The sequence below is a fragment of the Agrilus planipennis genome, unplaced genomic scaffold (assembly GCF_000699045.2).
Source record: "Agrilus planipennis isolate EAB-ADULT unplaced genomic scaffold, Apla_2.0 scaffold113, whole genome shotgun sequence".
NCBI classification, from domain to species: Eukaryota; Metazoa; Arthropoda; class Insecta; order Coleoptera; family Buprestidae; genus Agrilus; species Agrilus planipennis.
Window position 1 is genome coordinate 316,153 of NW_020442452.1, and position 20,638 is coordinate 336,790.

The window sequence follows — 20,638 nt, forward strand, 5'->3', positions numbered from 1 at the left end:
GCAACTCCATTCAAACTCTCCTTGGTAACCCTAAGGATAAAATTCCATTCTTAGAAAAGTCGGGGATATATGAAATTAGTTGTAATGACTGTAGTAAAAAATATATTGGACAAACTAGACGTTCAATCAAAACCAGATTTAAAGAACATCTAGCTCATGCTAGGTTTGGTAGAGAAGAAAAATCTAGTGTTGCCCAACATATTCTTACTGATGGACATAATATTAATATTAATAACCTTAAGTTAGTTAAAGAAGTTAGGAATAATCGTTTACTAAACAGTTTTGAAAGTTTATACATTTATAAAAATAAACAAATTGTTCTTAACAATGACAACGGTCCCATCCCTGGATCTCCGCTATTTAGTTTAGTTTAATTACGTTTATGATGATGATGTTAAGGTCCATTGAACATCTACCTTGTTGGCTTCGGGTCATGTTCACTGAACCTTAACAACTATCAATATAAATTAGGATTAGTTCTCATTTAGGTTTAGTTTACTTCAGTCCCTGAAGAAGGTAACTTTGTTACCGAAAAGTGCTTCGGACAACTACAGTGTCTTGTTTTGGCGTTTAGGTTTTGAGCTATTCTGTTTGTTCTACAACAACCGCCGAAGTTTTTCCAATCTTCATATTTAGTAATTTAATTTACGTAATATTATTGTTGATGTTAAACAAAGCAATAATTATTACAGAAAGCTCAAGAAGGCATTGGAGGAATCTTCTAAGAAACAATACAAATTGTATTATTACTCATAGAGCAGAAAAATAAAGTTTACAATGAAACATTACAGAATTTTAAGGTAATAATTCAATAGAGAAAAAAATTAGTAATAGTGATTAATAATAATAATAATTCACTTCACTCTAGCAATACTTATCGTAATATGTAAATAGTACCTAGGATACAAACTGTATTTTCGATAACAACAACCACCCACAAAAAGATTTAGAATAATCAGTAGCTACAATCGCCGCTGTAACGACTGATGGAATAATTATTGAATATATATTTTTTGTAGTTTCTTTAGATAGTCTATTATATTTTCACTAATCCTTTTTTATCTAATTAGAGAAGTAATTTGTATTAAAAATTCTACCTTTTACTTTTGTCAGTNCAAAAAAAAAAAAAAAAAAAGAAAAAAGACAATAGACCCAACCAAGAGTGCGCCATTTTAATGAATTTATAGTGATACTAAAAGCATTTTACTCATATTCTCAGCATATTTTTAAAACTATTGAGTATTGGATTGGTTTCTCATTGACACTGTAAGCATATATACTCATATACAATGTGTTATATACCAAAAATTCAGGCGGACGATGTTATGGGTCTCTTGATTAGGCATTTCTTTTTAGTTTTAGTTGTAATTGTTTTACGTTTCTTTTTACTAATACAAATAAGGCAGTGATGCAATGCGCTTTCCGAAAGTTCCACGTATACATCTCTCTTTAATTAAGCATATAATTATATAGTTAATATTTACCTTCAAATGATATAATGTCACACCAGTACTGAGTGGATCATCGTCGATAGCAACTAAATGAGGTCTATCAGAATCCAAAACAACCCCGGGCCCTGCTTTTCGTAAGCCAAGGGCTGTTTGCTCTCTTAAAATAGCTTGTGCTTCCCTCCATTTGCTAGTCCATTCCTCTGTGAGTTCCTGTAAGTTTTGGTACAATAGATTATATATATAATATTAGAATCATACTTTTTATAAGATTGATAATGTTAAACAACTAAATGTGATACAGGATTTACGAAAATTTTTATTGAATATTTCGATTATGTATTACAATTAGACTTAAAAACTTAAAACGTTCATTAAACGAAAAAACTACAACACATTTCTGTAAAAAGAATTTTTCGTCGATACTACAATATAATTTTTTTAAGCATCGTTAGCATTTTCTTATCACCACTTTAGAGGTAATTATAAACAGCAGAAGGTATTACAATTACTAGTCGTTACTGTGTTACCTGTTAGACGTTATGTATTAACACACTCAATCGTTAGTTTTGTGAATAATAAGGCCATAGTCCATAGTGCTTACGGGTGACGTCAGTATTAGTCAACCGAGCGATCTTGCCGATCCAGCTGGCAGCATAGCGACGTAGATTAAATAACAGACCCAGGCGAGTATAATAATTTAAATATCGTTACGTTTTCATCGTCTACAATTTTGAACCAGTTAATGAGCAAATTATACGAACTGAAAACAGTCAGAAATCGTTCATACGGGCAATAGGTGAAAAACTTTTCATACGCTTTAAAATCAATTTTCCCGTTTAATATTGTTTAATTTTTCGCCTCTACTTAATCGCGAGTGAATATTTGTTGACGGATAATCAGGACAATTCGGAAATAATGTAGATACTACTCCCGGCTTCAATTTAGGGTATTTCAAATTTATTGCAACAATTTGGAATCCTTAGCAGTTGAAACGCGGAGGACACTATCTTTCACAAAATGTAATTCACAAACTTTTCTGGATTTTGTAATAGTTAGATTTTTGGGAGGAATGGTGCGAATTCACCTGCTACTTTTGGGCCTTTATCATAATTGCCCCGACATCCCGGAACACAACACCTATGAAGTATTGTAACACTATCACTATCAGACAAGAATATCCAAAAACATCAGATAATACACGTTGAAAAGCAATTCACAAAATGCAAACTGCTTAGGTATGCGTAATATGACGTAACAATGGTTCACTACTTAAGCAACAAGTGCATTTCTTATGTATGATAGATATGCATGTTAAGAAAAATTAGTCGTCGCGCTGGTCCACATCTACTGACGTCACAGGCTACTTCTATACAGCTTTTTGGCCTTATTAGTCACGAAGGTAACGACTCAATCCAGTGAATTGCCATTAGCCTTTATTTTAATATAGTTGTAGACATTAAGTGAAGTTAAAGTAATTACATACCTTTTCTCTAGCTTCTTTTTCGTGAATTTTAGCTAGCATATCGGAACGATGTTCATTAAACATCAAAGCCCGTAGTTTTGATATCTCTTCTCTTAATTCTCTAATCAATTTTACATTTGGATCTTCGTTGATAGTGGGTTTATTGATAATGTTTTTAGCACGGTTTGCATACCTGAGAGTACTTAATGATTCAGCATAGTTACAATCTAAAAATGAATAATTTAAGATATTTTTAAATCAATATTAATAATAAACTTCCATTCATCAACAACACTATCTTTAACCCTAAGGAAATGCGAACAGAAAAACAATCGTCAGTTAATTGTAGTGACTCTTAAATCTGTAGTTATTTAATTAAAAATTAGACATCGACGTATGGAGGATTGGAAATTAATAGGGACTTACAAACAATACTAAATCCTATGTGGAATGGAGATTACGAACTTTTGGAAGAATGGAAAACAGAAATAATAGCCAATTTAGAAAAAAGGAGACAGAAATAAAGAAGAACATTACAGAGGAATTACACTCATGAGCACAGGCTACAAAATCTACGCCGCAATATTTAGCAAAAAACTTGAGAAATAATTAGAAGACAGAAAGGTACTAGGAGAAACGCAGATGGGATACAGAGAAAACAAAGGCGCTATTGATGCAATCTACACAATAAAAACAGCGTATGAAGAAAAAATAAAGAAAAAAAAGGCGAAATATTTCTCTTTTTTGCGGACATGAAAGGGGCAAACTCAAATCTTAGAACAACTACAAATACATAGCAAATTAAGAGAGAAGATAAGAGAAACGTTGGAAGAAAATTACTTTAAAATGTCAACGGCGAAAAATCCAAAAAGATTAGCAATGAGAAAGGGAATAAGACATGGTTAACCATTGACCACCGCACATTAATATATCATTTTTGCAGATTTAGAAAGCAAATTTAGTGCAGTACAAAAACGGACAATAGTAGTTGATAGAAGATAGTATTTACGAACAACAAAAAAACAATGAAAGAAATACTTCAAAAATTTATTAAACATATAAAAGAGGACTGGAATTAAATACAGATAAGTTATGTTTGAAGTGGAAAGAATGGATGGTCTAAAAAGGATGTTGTGAACATTACCTTTTTAATTCGTTTTCAATTAATTTTTATGTTGAACATTTCATTGAAATCAAATTTCTAGAAATAATAACTAAATGTTTTTTCGTTAGCAGACATTTTAGAAATTTGACTTTCAAAAATGAGTAAAACAAAAATAAATTAAAGACAAATTAACAAAAAAGTGCCCACAACATTCAGTCCCCGACCTCATGATTACTAAACCACATCGTTGTGTTCCTAGCTACACGGCTCGCTTATTATTAGAGGAAATTGAGGCTCCCAAAAATGCTACATCGGACGAGAAATCTGATGCTTTGTTAAACGGAAAACAGCGATTTCCGTTCTAAAAGAAAAAGATATCAACGACGAAGGACAGGAATGAAACAAAGTGCCCGATCTGCAAGAAAATCGATCACAAGCCTTCCGATTGGTGGTTCAACAAAAAGAACAATAGTCAGGATGAAGAAAAAACGACTGAGTCCAGCAACGTTTCTTTTCATAACGGTGACACTGCGACTCACCTGTCCAGCAACTCAGATAGTTTCCGCCAATTCAACAAAAACTTGAGTGGCACACTGATGCATAGTCAATCGCCAGAAATTCGCTAGCGATCGACTATGCATATTAGCGTGAGTCTCGCGAACGAGTTTTCCACTCGTATCGCCGGAAAAGGGACACTCTCGTTTAACACATGTGTCCGGTGATAAAGTGAACGTGACACTCAACAACTCGTCGCTCGAGAGAAAGTGTCACAAAACATTGATCATGGGTGTGTCTTCAATCATTGTTTTCGAGTTCCGGGTATTATTCAATTCTATGACTAATTTAATAATTTCCAGCGTATAGCCCAGCAAATGTTTCAAGTAGGTCTGATTGAATAAATGCCCGAGTAGCAAGTATCTACCACTTCCACTGTTTTACATTGTTTAGAACGATTTCATAAGATAATTATTTAATAACAAAAATCATCTCCCTTCCCGTATGACTGGTGTTAGAGTCACATTTAATACCAAAATAACCACTAATTTCTAAAAGTGCATCTTCATCTACACCTAACCTAATCTTAACCCTTGTTGAGTCCAATCTCCATATGTAATGAGATGTAAAATCATCTCAAAAAATTTATCATCATCATAAGGTCGTCAGTCCTAGAACTAGTTGGACACGTACCTTCACTCTTTCTTATCACGATGAATTGATTGACACAAATTTGACACTAAAAATACCCTACCCTATATCTTTAGATGTCAAAAAATCGCAAATAAATGAAAAGTAGAATGTCGATTATTAACGTTACTACAGAAACAGACTGATTAAATCAGTTTTTCATGTCAAATTGGTGACTTTCAATTCATATGGGGCCTCTTAGAATTTAGGCCTTTAGTTAATTTTATTCTTTATTAAACGTTTTAAGCGTCAATTTCAGAATATCCTACAATCGGCTATTTCAGTTGCACCAATTTCCTTTTCAAGCCTACCAACACTAGAGCCATAGATACATAGAACTTTATTATATCGTAAAGAGATATTTTAAAATTTTAAATTAACGTATTACTAATTGTGTTTAGACATTGGAAGAAATTTTCATTATAAAAAGATAACTGCGAATCTAATGACAACTGATCATTATAATAATTATGATTTATTTTATGTAAAAATCTTCAAAGCATATCAAAAGAGAGATAAGTATTGTGTTTGATAATTAGCAACATCGCTTAACTAATAATTAGAGATCTGCTAAATGGTTTTTTAAAAGTAAATACTTGTTTGATTTGTTATTTCAAATGCACATACAAAATAGTTTTTCCTTTGTATTTTAAATGTTAAATGCAAAATATGTATTTTCAAAATACATTTTTTAAATAAATGCTTTTCTTAAACACTTTTCTTTATCTGTTTAAGTATAAAAGATTTTTTAAGAAAACTTTTTTATTGTTAGGCATTTGTTTAAATCTGAATTAATATGATCTCTAAAATATTATCTGCTACTAAGAAACATTGAGTACAATTAATTTTTTTTTTGTTTGAAGTGATTGAGATGCAGTTATAATGACACTAAAACATTTAAAACGTTTCGCTGTGACTTGCTGTAGATGACTAATACCAGTCACGATATTTGGAATTGCAAAGTACCATACACAACAGCAAAACAGTCCGGAAAACAATATCAAATCTACAATACTCTAGATCCTCCATTTCCAGGGAGTTCAGAATTTTTGCGTGCTCTTCAGATCAAGGCATCCACAGGATTTCTTTTTGTATCCTTTTAAGCTTCTAATGCCTTGAATAGCAAATGTAAGCAACTTTTATTCATGTTATATAACGTTTGATCGGCGATATTAGCAAAACTTTACAGCAAAAAGGTATTTTACATTTTGCAAATAGAAAATACGACTGGAAAAGTATTGTAATGTTCGTGGGTTTAACAAAATTAACTTGTAAGACTAATAACAACAAAAACTATTTATTTACACTAATTATTAAAGAACTTAAAAACACAGAACGCAGTTACGACACACACATTTAGAAATACGGTGCACTTGAAGAAAGACGTACACCTGTACCCGATCGCATATAAACACATTCGTGTTCGTTACACTGCCCCCTCCTTAAGGATGTTTCGTCCCCAAACATTTTCACTTTCCGTTTCGCAGGATCATGCCGGAATCTGCAGTTCTCGCCTTCACGACATCCGCTCCGGGAATAGAAGTAACAGTCCACGGTCTTCTCATGATTGGTCCGATTTGAGTTATTACGGCAAACCAAAACGTCTACTGCAGTACGGCGGAACAGGACTTCGATCATGTTCCGTACGATCCTTCAATCTAGGTTGTCCAGTCCACAACCAAGCTTCGGAATCGCCAGCTTCTGTAGGTTATTCTCCAGAAGATGTCCGCGGAGTTCCATTACTGCGTCCCAAAGGTCTCTATAAGTTGGGTTATCAGATCATCTTCCTTTAGTTACTAGGTAATAGATATTGCGTCGTCCGTCAGGCAGGCATAACAGCCTTCTTCCCTTCTGTACTTGGTCTTCAAGATGTTCCAAACTGACAAATCTGCGTTTGAACTAGGATGCGATACCACGGCTCATTCTGAGATCCTTTGAAACGCAATGGGACAGAGAATATTTCTTAGATATAGCAAAACGGTCTCGTTGGATTTCTTGCGTCACTCCAAATCTCCTGTTAACATGGGGGGCCTTCCTTTATGAACTCTTCGAATGTGGATTCGGAAGGAATAGTTGTTAATAATCTAACCCGCGCCTCCTCTTCATTTGCACCGGCGAACGGAACCAAGCGATTAAAATGGACTACCTTCGGCTTTCCATTTGGTGTTTTCTTAATTCGGTAGATCACGTCGTTAATCCTCTTCACTATCTCATAGGGTCCTCCCAATTACGTTTGAACTTAGGTGATAGACCACCGCGACGACGAGGATTATACAACCAAACAAGATCTCCAGTTTGGTAACCACCGGCTGTAGCCTTGATATCTTAGTTTTCTTTAATCCTGTTACTAGCAATCTGGGTATGCAGACGACCCGACTCGTGAATATCGTTTAGCTTTCTTCGGAGGTTGGTAACATAATCTTCTCCGGCCAAGTCACCTCCTGGTTTACAGCCGAATTTGAGGTCACAAGGTAGTCGTAACTCCCTTCCGAAAAGGACACTGGCAGGTGTTTGGCCAGTCGTTTCGTTGACTAATGAACGGTATGCCATTAAAAATAAAGGCAAATACCGATCCCAGGCCCTTTGGTGATCAGGCACTACCTTGGAGAGATATTTAATCAAGGTCCGGTTCATTGGCTCAACCATGGCGTCCGATTGTGGATGGAGTGGAGTAGTTCGAGTTTTCTTTATTCCTAGGAGCTCGCACATTCCAGAAATATAGCCGATTCGAAATTTCTCCCTTGGTCTGCGTGCAACTCCAAGGGCACCCCAAAACGACTGATCAACTCTTTCACCAGCTCCTCAACTATGGTTTCTGGTTCGGAAGGGCATAAGCTTCAACTCACGCCCTTCGCTGATACAACATGACTCAAGTAAGAAATTTCTTCGCGGAAAAGGTGGCACTTTTTAGGACAGAGTTTCAAATTGGCCTCACGTAACCGCTGGAATACTGCTCGCAAATTCTGCAGGTGTTCATTAAAGGTGCTTCCAATCACAATGATGTCATCCAAGTATACCAAGCAAGTATTTCCAATTTGATCACTCAATATTTTCTCCATCAACCTTTCGAACGTCGCTGGGGCATTGCATAACCCGAAAGGCATAATTGTAAACTGCCGTAGGCCCGTGCCGATCGAGAATGCGGTCTTTTCTTTGTCGGCAGCATCTAAAGCAACTTGCCAGTATCCGCTCTTCAAATCGAGTGTGGAAAGCATTTTCCAGCCAGGAAGCATGTCCAAGGTGTCATCAATCTATGGTAGTGGATAACTGTCTTTTTTGGTTAGGTTGTTGAGCTGTCGGTAATCCACACAAAAACGGGTTGTCCTATCCTTCTTCTTTACCAGTACTACCGGTGATGTCCATGGACTTGAGGATGGCTCAATTATGCCGGTCTCCTGCATTTCGTGGATTATTCGCTCTGCTTCTTCCTTCTTGGCCAGGGGCAATCGTTTAGGTCTTTGACGAATAGACTGCGCATTACCGGTATTGATCTTGTGTTTTACGATATTGGTTCTTCCCCAATCATTCTTGTCAGTCTCAAAGACGTCGGCATTCTGACAAAGTAAATGTTGCACTTTGCATTTCTGCTCACTGGTTAGATTCCTACAATACCTCTCAATCACTCCACTTATTTCAACAGGTACTGTTTTACCTTTCGGGTTACCGCCTCCTGTCTATCATTGATGAAATAGAATTCTTCGTCATTCAGCCTCAGAACGCGTCTTCTTAAATTCATGTCAAAATGGTAATTTTGTAAAACGTCCAGCCCAAGAATTACGTCATCTTCAATATCTGCCACAAGCACTCGATGGTCAAAGACAGTCTTACCGATTTCAAGTGACACGTTAGCTTCGCCATGAACAACCACCTTTTCTCCGGTAGCCGTACGCAGAATCCACTTAGTTGACACAACCTGGTTAGAACCCTCGACTACGCTGGGTTTTACTATACTCCTAGTAGCCCCAGTGTCCAAAAGAAACAGGCATTTTCGTCCATTTATTTTTCCATCTAGGAGTAGACTGTCATTCTGGTAAATGCGATAAATTCGGGGTCTTTTTGTCCGTGAGTCGTCGTTTGCCTTGTTACGTCGACCCTATCTAGTTTTCCTGCTGTTGACGTCGGGTACTTGGGGAAGGAGTACTTTTCCTACACTGCCTCCTCGTATGTCCTACTTCGCCGCAATTCTAACATCTTAGCTTTTGAGTTTCTTTATCGAACTTGGAGATGATTCGGCAGACGGTTTCTTCTAAAGATTCTAACGAATCCGTTTCTTCTCACAGTAGCCGAACTCTTCCCTGTTTGCTATAGGCCCGTTTAACAGTTTCGTACTCCAGTCATTGTCCCGAAATCCATCAATAAATGCCTTCACTGCCAACCTTTCCATCAAGTCTTCTGGAGTATTAGGATAGGCCAGTCGAGACAGTCTCGCAATATTGGTCTCGAATTCTTGTAGGGATTCCGTTGGTTTCTGCTGACGAGTTTTCACCGCTGTTAAATGAGCCTCGCAGTAGCGCAACTCTAACCGTTTTACCAACTGTTCATAATCACTTAAAGACACTTTTAAATTGTTACTAAACTTAGGTTATGAATTATACTATTTATTTACACTATTGTTGATATATCACTATTCACTGCGCTATTTATTTCACTGTTATCACTGTCAATTTATTTCTGGATTCACTTCTGCAACGGGCAATTTATTTCTCCTCTCTCGGCGATCGTCTCTTTCTTTAAATACTCTTTTGTTTACTTTCGGGAACCTTCTGGAACGTCCGGATAGTTCATTTTTTTGTTTTTTGAACTGTTTAACTGCTTTCCCAGAACGCAGGTAAGGCACACACATTTACAAATATGGACACATGAAGAAAGGCGTCCGCGGCTATTCGGCGAATCGATAAGCCATTCACGCACACGTGTGCCCGATCGTTCACAAACACACTCGTGCTCACTACAGTATCTTGAATAAAATATGATTTTCTCAAAAAAATAGAAGTAGGCATTTTGTACTTACCTTTTAAATGTAAGTATTTCAATTAAATCACAACTCTAGTAATAATTATCTTTTCTTTATGTTTACAAAGCACAAAACTGAAAGAAAAACATTCATACCTGCGGGACTGATTGTTGCGATCATTATTGTTTTAGAATTTCCTCCTAAGCTATCTTTTAATAACCAAGTGAGAACAGAATCTCTGTAAGGTATAAAGAATGAACGACGATAACCGCTTGGTTCCGAGCACAACTCTGCAAGGGATGAAATTACGGAACCTAAAGTGACTAGTGATTTGTTAATATGCGCTCCTTCTTTAAGTCTTTTTCCAGTTGATCCTGTAGCATCAGCTCTTTCACTACCAGCTAAATCTACCAAATGAATCTACAATAAAAAAATCAATAAAATACAATCTGCAGGTTTAGGTATAAGAATGAAGTTTTGATTTCTAAAAGCAGCACAATTTAGTATATTAATTGGGCTTCGATCTTTTTGGCAGTATTTTCTAAAACGCACTGTTAAGACAGCAGGTAAAAGTTGGTCTGTGTTCTGTCGGAGCTGCCTGCGACGCGCTGATGAGATCCAAAAAGATCGAAATCGCGATCCGCGTCTGGCAGTTTCGACAGAATACAGACCACTTCGAATTATTTTATTCGATTAAGCTAACGTGCCTATCACGTTGAGGTTGGCTACGCCGGGATTCGTTTTCAGCAAGTAGATATCCACACAAGTGGACCTTGTTGGAGCATACGTAATCCTAAAATGTAGCATCGTGCTACAGATGGCGTTTACTGCGCCATTTGTAGTATTTTCTAAAACGCACTGTTAAGACAGCAGGTAAAAGTTGGTCTGTGTTCTGTCGGAGCTGCCTGCGACGCGCTGATGAGATCCAAAAAGATCGAAATCGCGATGCGCGTCTGGCAGTTTCGACAGAATACAGACACTTCGAATTATTTTATTCGATTAATCTAACGTGCCTATCACGCTGAGGTTAGCTACGCCGGGATTCGTTTTCAGCAAGTAGATATCCACACAAGTGAACCTTGTTGGAGCATACGTAATCCTAAAATGTAGAATCGTGCTACAGATGGCGTTTACTGCGCCATTTGTAGTATTTTCTAATTCAAAGAAATGTTGTTTGTCTCTGTACCTACTAATCTTCAAAACCACTCTGCATGCTTTATCAAAAATGTGATGCTTAGTAATCTTACATAACAGCAAAATTAATATAATTTGTCAAAAATCAGCTGCATAAATATATTTCTTTTACTTTTCATTACCTATATAAATCAAACTTTTATTTTAATGAATTTAGACTCAAAGGTCTATGTATAGTCTTATTAAAGAAAGCTAGAAACGTGTACGTTGCTGTAATTGAAAAATGTTTAATACAGACTATAAAACCTTTTGGTGTTTCATAAATTTGAATCAACGTGTACCGTCAATACCACCTATACTATCAATGCCAGGTCTCTCTGACGTCAATGGGCTAATTAATCAACATAAAAAGGCGGATAATCAGTTGATTGCACTCGTTTGTATACATTTATTAGCTAAAGCTTTCTCCCAGTTTTAGCTCATTTAATTGAGTTTTACCTGGCCTGTACTTGATCATAGCTTATACAAATCGTATTAAGAAAATTGTTCTGGCGTTTTACCTATATTCGAACATTTAAACGGGTAAAATTGCGATAGCTTCGTTGTGTATACCGAATTGGAAAGTGCTTTGTAACTTTTTTATTTTATATTTTTCTTCAGTTTATGTGAATAGATATTAGAGCTTCTTTTTGTAAAAATGCATAATAAGTGTTGCGTTCCGGAGTATACAGTACTGAAAGTAGGGAATATGTGTTTAGTTTTCCCAAAGATGGTAATTTTAAATCTATGGTTGCATAAAGATATTTTAAAATTCTGAGACCATATTTAAAATGTGCTTTTTCAAAACAATTTTGGCAACGACTTAAATAATTTACACTAAACGCTATGTCAGGTCTGATACCTATCCTTATAATTACATATATCATAAAAATTCATGAATAAGATTTCTATATTTTAATTTCGCACTTGTTATTTCAGCAGGTTCTAATTTTAGATTCATTTGGAAAGGTGTTTTATATAATTTTACCTCTTCTAAGTTATACTTAATAGCTAAAAACTTTTATGCATTCCTTTTGACTTAGTGTCAATTTATTGTTTTTAATATCATATGCAATGTGTATTCTTATATATTTCTCTCCGTTTAAAGCGCTTAGACAATTTAAAATTGCTTTTTGACTTTTATAGGTAGGAGGTCATCCACAAAAAATAGAATGTAAATATATATATACATCATTGTTGCATTTTACATACAAACAGTAGTTGCATTTACTTCTAACAAATTTCAGCTGCAACAGGATTTCATTAAAATATACATACTACTTGGCCGTTAAAGCCTTTAGGTTGATTTACATAAAATTCTGAAGTTAATTAATTGAGCACGTTAATTAACTTAAGTTTTGGGCTTTGGAGTCCTGATTGTTCGTCTCAATCCTGATTCGCTATTGTTGTTTATATCAGTGGTATTTGGTAAAACTTCTTCATTGTCTCTGGTATTTTGGATGTTCTGATCTTGATAAGTCTCATTTGAAATGTCTCATTTTCAATATCTTCATCACCGAAGCATATACACTACATTTTCTGCACTCTGTTGCTCGATAATATTTATAGCAAGTATCTGTATAACCCAATAAAATTTCACGATTTGCTTCATTATTCCATTTAGATTTTCTTAACTTATGTAGCATTTGTACAAGGACTCTATTGCCATATAATATTTTACATTTGGTTTTTCTTTAAAAAATATTTCATACGGGATTTTGGTTTCAACAGTGTTTCCGAGTGATTTATTATGAAGATGCTCATAACCAATCTAATAAATCTTTCTGCGACTCCATTTAATCCATGTACATATAGCGAACAACGACTTATTTGTATACTCCTTCCTCTAGAAAACTGAAATGCATTTGTATTAAAATGTTTTCAGCTGTTGTCGCATTTTAAAATTTTATTTTTTTACCATTTAGATTTTCTGCTTGATTTACATAATCAATAAAACAGTCAAGCGCATCAGATTTGGACGTAATGCAATATATTTTAGCCAAGTTGTTACAGTCGTCAATAAATGCTGGGAAAAACTTTTTACTTTTAAGAGAATTGCAAGTAGTTCATTATTTTTGTTATAAATTTTGGAGGTATTGCCTTTTGATGCTATTGTATTTTTATTAGTGTCTTTAGAATAACTCATCAAATTTTGTTTCACATCTTTGACAATTTTGGTCGCATTTAACTTTCTGTCATCACCTAACCTTACATTGATTGGTTTCTTTAGGTCAATAGATTCAGTAAAATGGTTATCTTCGTTTATATATCACGTCGAATTTACTTTAATAATAAACGAATTTTCGCTAAAGTTTACTACACTATGCTGATCTTGATTCGATGTGTTATCAGCGCCACTGCTGCTACCTATGTATCTTCCTTATTGGAGTCCACGACCAAGTGACCAGCTTCGCTGTTTACCACCACGTCCTCATTGTGTATTTGAGTTGTACTGACGACAGTTCTTGAAATGTCCTGATTTACCATACTGAAAGCACTTTCCTCGAGCATTGGGTATAAATGCATTAGTCTTCATAAAAACCTCTTCCAGTTTATCTCAACAGCTTCTTTTCAATGCATTTCAACTTAATTTTACTTTTCAAATGTTCTACAGTTCTGTCCGTTTCCGATAAAACATCTATTAAATACCCTATATGACTAAAATTCGGTTGCAACACCTTTAGCATGTATAGCAATTTGAATTCCACGCTCGTTTACTTTACTTTATTTTTTCGACAATTCTGGGAACATACCGTACCATTGGTACAAAATACGACTTCAACAGTATACAAGTTGTTTTATTTAAAACATAGATCATCATTGGCTTCACCCTGTACCCAGAAACAAAAGTTCTGCCCTAGGTTAAGATTACCCATAGTCGTAGATAGGTAGAGGAAAGGGAGAGCACTGCCTCCCCCCTGGAAAAATCTCTGACGAGCCATGATATCGATATAAAGTTTAAAACCATAAAAACACATTAAACCGCGACGCCCATGGAATCACTCTGTTTTATTCTGCAAACATACGTAATGAGGCTTAAAGGGTCTCAACTTATGTTCTCTGAGAACCCTCTGCATAAGTGATTCGGCTTAAGTTCGTATTTCAGGCCAGTGACGTGTTGATGTATGAGGTTTCATTTGAATATGTAGTAACTATATATGTAATACTCCTATCCAGCTTCTATAAGTGGAAGCTGTTCCAACAAAGTAAAACAGATGGTATCTCGTATTCCATCTTCTGAAATTCCGCATCTTTTGTGAGCAAGCAGCTGCATACTGCTGTTACATTAAAAGATTTCTCAAGCATGCAGTATGAATAAGGTGTCTCCGAGGAGAGAGAGAATAAACATAGTAGGCACCTTAATGGTAGAGCATTCTTTCTTATACCAACTGGTCCTGTAGGGGTTTTACACATACGATTAATCTATTCAGAATTTTATGCATAGCTCCATATTTTGACATTCTAAACAACTTTCCCCTATAACATTTTTCGGCTGGACCCATATTTCACAGGGCTGTCATTTAAACGAAACCTTTTTTCTATTTTTGAACATACTGTAAAGTAAATCGAAGTTATATTCTACATACAATCTTGTATTAAAACAGAGAACAAGTTTTGATTGAACATTTGCGAACTTTTCGGGTCATTCGAATCGAACAAAAAACATTTCAATTTCGCCATAATTTTTTTCATAATCCCTTTGACATATTGGACGATTTTAGTGTTATTGACCTTGGTATATTAGAGCTTTTGGAGGACGTAATAACCAAGAAATAAAAATAGTAATCAACGAAATAACAACAGCAGTAGACTTGTAATGGTTAAATAACTAGTATTTGGTGGATGTATGCCCCATATTTTGGCATTCTGAACAATAGCTATAACGTTTCTTAATTGGACCAATATTTCATAAGGCGTGGAAGTCCGACTTGAAGACAGTCTGGAAACCACACGGGTCCTGAGTGCATTGTTCATTGCAGTGATGATTCCGGTCGTGGCTACGCAATTGGAAGTTCCGGTAAGTATGTCAGTTCCGATCTGGCTGGTGCTTCTTGGTGGACCGCAGAATACACGACTTTGATAGTTCTCTCTTCGTCGTTGTCGTCTAAGTGGGCTACGATGTATGCCGGTTTTAGTCTGCTTATCAAGACTGATATTTTGTCCAAAAAAATAGACGACGAATGTCTGCTCCGTGCGAGAAACAACCTTGTATGGACCCTCGTATGGTTTATTGAAGTAGTCCATCGTGACGTACAAACACGTGTGTTGCGGTTGTAACGTCCATGAACACAAATGATATCCTTTAGCCGTGTCTTGTACCATCTACAGGTTGCAGCTACTGTAAATGTTATCGCAGTTTCTTATACGAAAGAGTTTCAGTCCATTTGGTAGATCGGTGGTACTTAAAGACGGCTTTTAGCTGCCGCTAGAGCCGATAATGACGTTTGCTTCCGTGAATAGGTGCTATACAAATTGTCTGACCTCGTTTGTACATTGTAAACGTCCTGGCCTCTACCACGTAATGAAATTGTTTTACGGCGGTCAGCGATGCATCGGATACTGAATGTATATACTCCTCCACCGAGTGTCTGACTGAATGATTATGTACATAAAAAATTAAAGGGTGTGCAACATAAGTCAGTTTGCTACCTATTACTATTATTAAATGTAACATAATATATATACACAGGGTGTTTTAGTTATAATAAAAAAAAACATGAGTTCCTGATACAAAATACAACAAAAAAGTGTTATACAATTTTTAAATCCAGTGACAATTGAGCACGCAAATCGTCATTGTAAATTTGAACGTACAATTTGTTACATTTTGGGCCTGGATGTAGGCAACTAACGTTGCTCAGTTGATCTAGTTTGAATGTAACAAGTACAATGCAACACTGACAGCAGCGTACCCAGTTGCTGCGAATTTTGTCCCAGATACCGGGAGTAGTTGGAATTATACGAAAGGCATTGGTAATGTTAATACGGAGTTCATCTACAGTGACAATAGATGACGCGTATACTAATGCCTTTACATGTCTACAAATAAAAGTGAGATTGGGTGAACGGGGTGGCCATGCCATTGGAACCTTTCCATCGTCTGGGAAACAATGTTTAATCGATGCCGTACTTGAGGGGGGGGGGGTGCTCCATCCTGAAGAAACCACAAATTTGCTCGTAGAGCTAATAGAATGTCCACAAATAACTGCGGCAACACGTTCTCTAAAAAGTCGGCATACATGTGTCCTGTTAGCCGACCATTAATAAAAAAGGGACCCAGAAGCGTATCTCCAATAGTACTGGCCTACACGTTTAATGAAAACTGATGTTGGAAATGGGTTTCACAAATGACATGTGGAATATTGGATATTGTGGAAATTAACGCTTCCACCACGCGTAAATGTCGCTTCGTCAACCGCGCATACATAGTACGGAAAGTTTGGTTCACGTACACATTGTCGTAAAAACCACCGACAGAAACATCGACGTTTCTGACGGTCTCTTTGAAGCAATTCCTGAACGGGCTGACAATGGTACGGGTGAAGAAGTTGACGACGTGATGTTCGGTGTACAGTACTCGGAGATACGTGGTGCTGGAGTGCAATTCGTCGAGTGCTACTTGTGGGGTCAGTAAGGTCCAGGATCTTCCCTGTTATTATTATGTTGTCACCCAAGATCTTCAGCCCTGGCGATAACGCTCCCGGTATCCCGTAAACGCTGCACTACACGCACTGTTTGTGGGTGTGGTTGACGTCGAACAGGCCACCGTGGCCGATATACCCGTCATGCCGCAAATTAATTTTCTTGAGCTACACCATGTCGGTTAGCTCCACAAATGTAAACGGTCTACGTTCAATTTCCATAGTATGTTTGGCAGTTACACAATCCTTTAATAAATAATAACATTGCATTAGTTCGTAACTTAATCAAAATTGTATATTAAAAGGCTTTAACATACTGAATGCGAAAGAAACTCAAGGTTGAATAAGAACCCTACAATGCACTATCACACTACTACTACAACAGTCTCTTATGAAATGACCACTAAATAAATAAACTAACACTAACACTAACAAACAAGTAAATTCCACAATAATCTAAAGCAAACTGAACAACCTGTTAAAAACTAGGACATTATGTGTATTTATTACAAGTGCAATTATACGAGGTTATATCATTTTACATTTAAAGAAAACAAAATAACCAACTGTCCTTCTGGACACATCATTGTATTACTCCATGCGGGGTTTATGAACCCTGTCAGGCAAAACTAACGCCGGAATGAGCAATTTAACACATGTGATTGATCAAAGTAGGTATGCATCTTATCTCAACTGTTAAAATCACAACACATACATTTGTTTTCGTACATTTGTACGTTATGTTACAAATCTCTACCAAACGCTGGAAGGGCAGGGTTGTTTGTGAACTACTTCTAAGTATTCCGTAATCTTTATAATTCCCTTTCTGTCTAAAATAACATAATACAGGCGAAATTGTATGTATTTGAGAATGAATACTTTCAGGTGTGCGTCTGAAGAAATGCACATAATTGTTACCTTGGGAAATTTGAAAATTTAAACATGACGATAGGACAGGAATAAAACACTTCAAATATTTTAATCTGTTATTTGCGCTAACTTTGAAAATTTTTGAAATTAAGCGAAGTTGTCGACCTTGACGATGAGAATGATTAGGTATAAATAGGAGAAGCGTATGAAAAAGCCGACAAAAGCATTGGCTTTTTAGAACGACAGTGTTCAGATTGTAGATATGTGATGCCAGTTGGATGTAAAGTAGTTGGTAGCTTATTACTTTCGTTACTGTGATTGTAATCTATATAGTTTATAAAAATGAAATAAATAAAAAATAAAAGTCTATGTGTTGTAATTGTTAATTTGAATTGTTAATAAATACAGGATTCTGATATAAGTAGCAACCTTGCAGGAGGTGAGAAAAACGTGGTTGAAAATACAGGCAAATCTATTCCAGTCCTGGTAAGAAATATGACAATGCAACGTCGTATTCAATCAGCGGGTAAATTCACTTGTTGCCACTCATACGTTCAGAGATTCTGATTCGAAGCAGTTCAAGGTCAAGGACAAAAACCATTGTATGTGAAAATACAAAGTCGATTTTTCTTACTCCTTATCAATCGATTTTTAATAAGGTCAAGGACAAATGCCACTGTATGTGAAAATACAATGACGATGTTTCTTACTCCTTAACCGATTCTGAATAAAACGAAAATGAGGGAATTGTTATTCCCCTCATTCCGCCTGAGTCAGAATCGGCTTATTTTCCCTACTCATTCGTCGTTTTCCTTCGGCGCCAAATGGAGGGTAGACGACTAACAGGTTTAGGATGACCTGGCGGTCTCTAATTTCAGCATGACGTCAGATTCTCGTTTAGCAGCTTGTAGGCGATCTGGAGTCGGGTTTTGTGCGCCAGGTGGTCCTGGCGTCATTTTGATGTGGTGGTGGTTAGGACGTACAGGTAGGGCGACGGACCGGTGATAATTATGACCGTAGATACCTTACATTCGGCTACTTGGCACCATCGTTGAGTTTTCGATTCTTAGTGTCAACTAAGCCGAAATGTGCAAGGAAATCGATCCAAAGAATTGGTCTGCTAACATTTGCCACTACGAATCTACATATGAAGTCCCTTTGGAGACTCAAGTTGAGCGTCTTTGTTGTTGTACTGTCCGTTGCAATAGGCATTTCATTAGCCGCGGAAAGTTAGTAGGTACATTTTTCGCGGGGCTGTTGAATGTAGGAGCGCGGAAAAACGCACAGATCGGCGCCAGTATCAATAAAAAGTAATATGTTGGTGTTGAGGTCAGGGACTAGGATACAGCGGGAAGGTGTAGGCGTTGAGTTGTTTGCCGCCATTGGCAACTAGCGGCTAAGTTTTACAAATTCGCGAATTTACACGGTATATTTCCCAAACCGTTCGTGGTACACACAGATAACATCATCTGCGTACCGACCGTGAGAGTACGATCAACAACGAAAGGATAACCGTCCGTGAGAAAGTAACCGTTAGCGCGAATAATGGGTTAGTCTATTGTTCACACTTGGTTGACAAAAAATTCGGTAATTTCGGTGCGGAAGCTCGCGACTCCTTGTTGCAAAGCGGTACTCATAGTATAGCAAATAACAGGTATATATATGTGTCTTTTTTATATGCTTAGAACTAGATCAGACCTAATGAATACTATTATTATATAGTTCATAAAACAATCGAAATAGCTAAAAACATGGTTAAGCTTGGAAGTTCAGAAAACACGCAGTAACATTTTTATTAAGCGGAAAACTTTTGTTTTGGAAAATTTTTGATAACATGCAACGACGTGAATGAAGCCAATCAACCGAAAAAGTTTTTAGAAGAAACCATTAGTTATGTGCATAACGACATTACATATTATACATTATTATTGACCGCATTTTAGGATCTATAAGAAAACAACTTTTTTCAGTTGCGCACTGTGTAGGTATTACGGGAAGAGACTGACAGGTATTAGAAATTGTATATGACGTATGTAGAATAATATTATTATTATATGAAGATATGAAAAAATAAGTAATAGCGTTTGTGACAAAATGGGGCAGAATTTGTGTATCTAGAGGACTAAAGTGCAAGTAAAAGAAGTTTGAAATAATTTAGTAAACTACAACTTTTCAAGTATTTTAAAAAAGCGTATTCTGTACTGGGCCTCCTCATTTTCTGATTACAATACTTCGTTACAAGTATTTAAACTATTAGTACAAAATTTGCATCTGCATTCACTAGAACACTTTAACCCCTGTTTTACGTACACACATTTACTGTTGTTGCAATTTTTATCTGGACATTTTAGTGATAACAATTTTCTCAGGTCTTCCAGCACTGGGTCTTTAGTTGTTAATAGAGGAGTCCAGACATCCTTAAATACCCATCCAAACCTTTCGGGATCTTCAAGTAATATTTCTGATAAATGACTGGAATACCGAATTTTTAACAGACAAATACACTTAAAATTAAAGTCATAAAATTCTTAAGACTTATAACCCGAAAATTCGGTTGGTGGAAGTTCAGAAGTAGATTTGTATGATGTAGAGGTTAAATGAAACGTTAAACTGTTTAAGTCTGTGATGCTTTCATTCTTATTTTTACCGAGCGGCCGAGGTCTAGACCATTGCTTAGCATTCGGGAGGACGCCGGTTCGATTCCGGGTCCGCCTGCCTTGGTCCAAGTTTTTCTGTGGTTTCCTTGGATCACTTAGGCAAATGCTGAGGCAGTAATATTCCACAGATAATCTTTCA

General features: G+C 36.4%; 1 protein-coding gene across 1 annotated transcript in view; it reads right to left on the reverse strand.

The window, feature by feature from the left end:
* Nucleotides 1-1,373: 1,373 nt before the first annotated feature.
* LOC108737023 (kinesin-like protein Klp98A) overlaps nt 1,374-20,638 on the reverse strand; it is a 46,418-nt gene continuing 27,153 nt past the window's right edge. The window contains exons 6-8 of the mRNA XM_018469665.1: nt 10,313-10,577; nt 2,935-3,140; nt 1,374-1,661 (exon numbers count right to left, since the gene is read on the reverse strand). Coding sequence (XP_018325167.1) covers nt 1,389-1,661; nt 2,935-3,140; nt 10,313-10,577 — 744 coding nt within the window. The 3' untranslated portion in view covers nt 1,374-1,388. The remainder of the gene's footprint in view (nt 1,662-2,934; nt 3,141-10,312; nt 10,578-20,638) is intronic.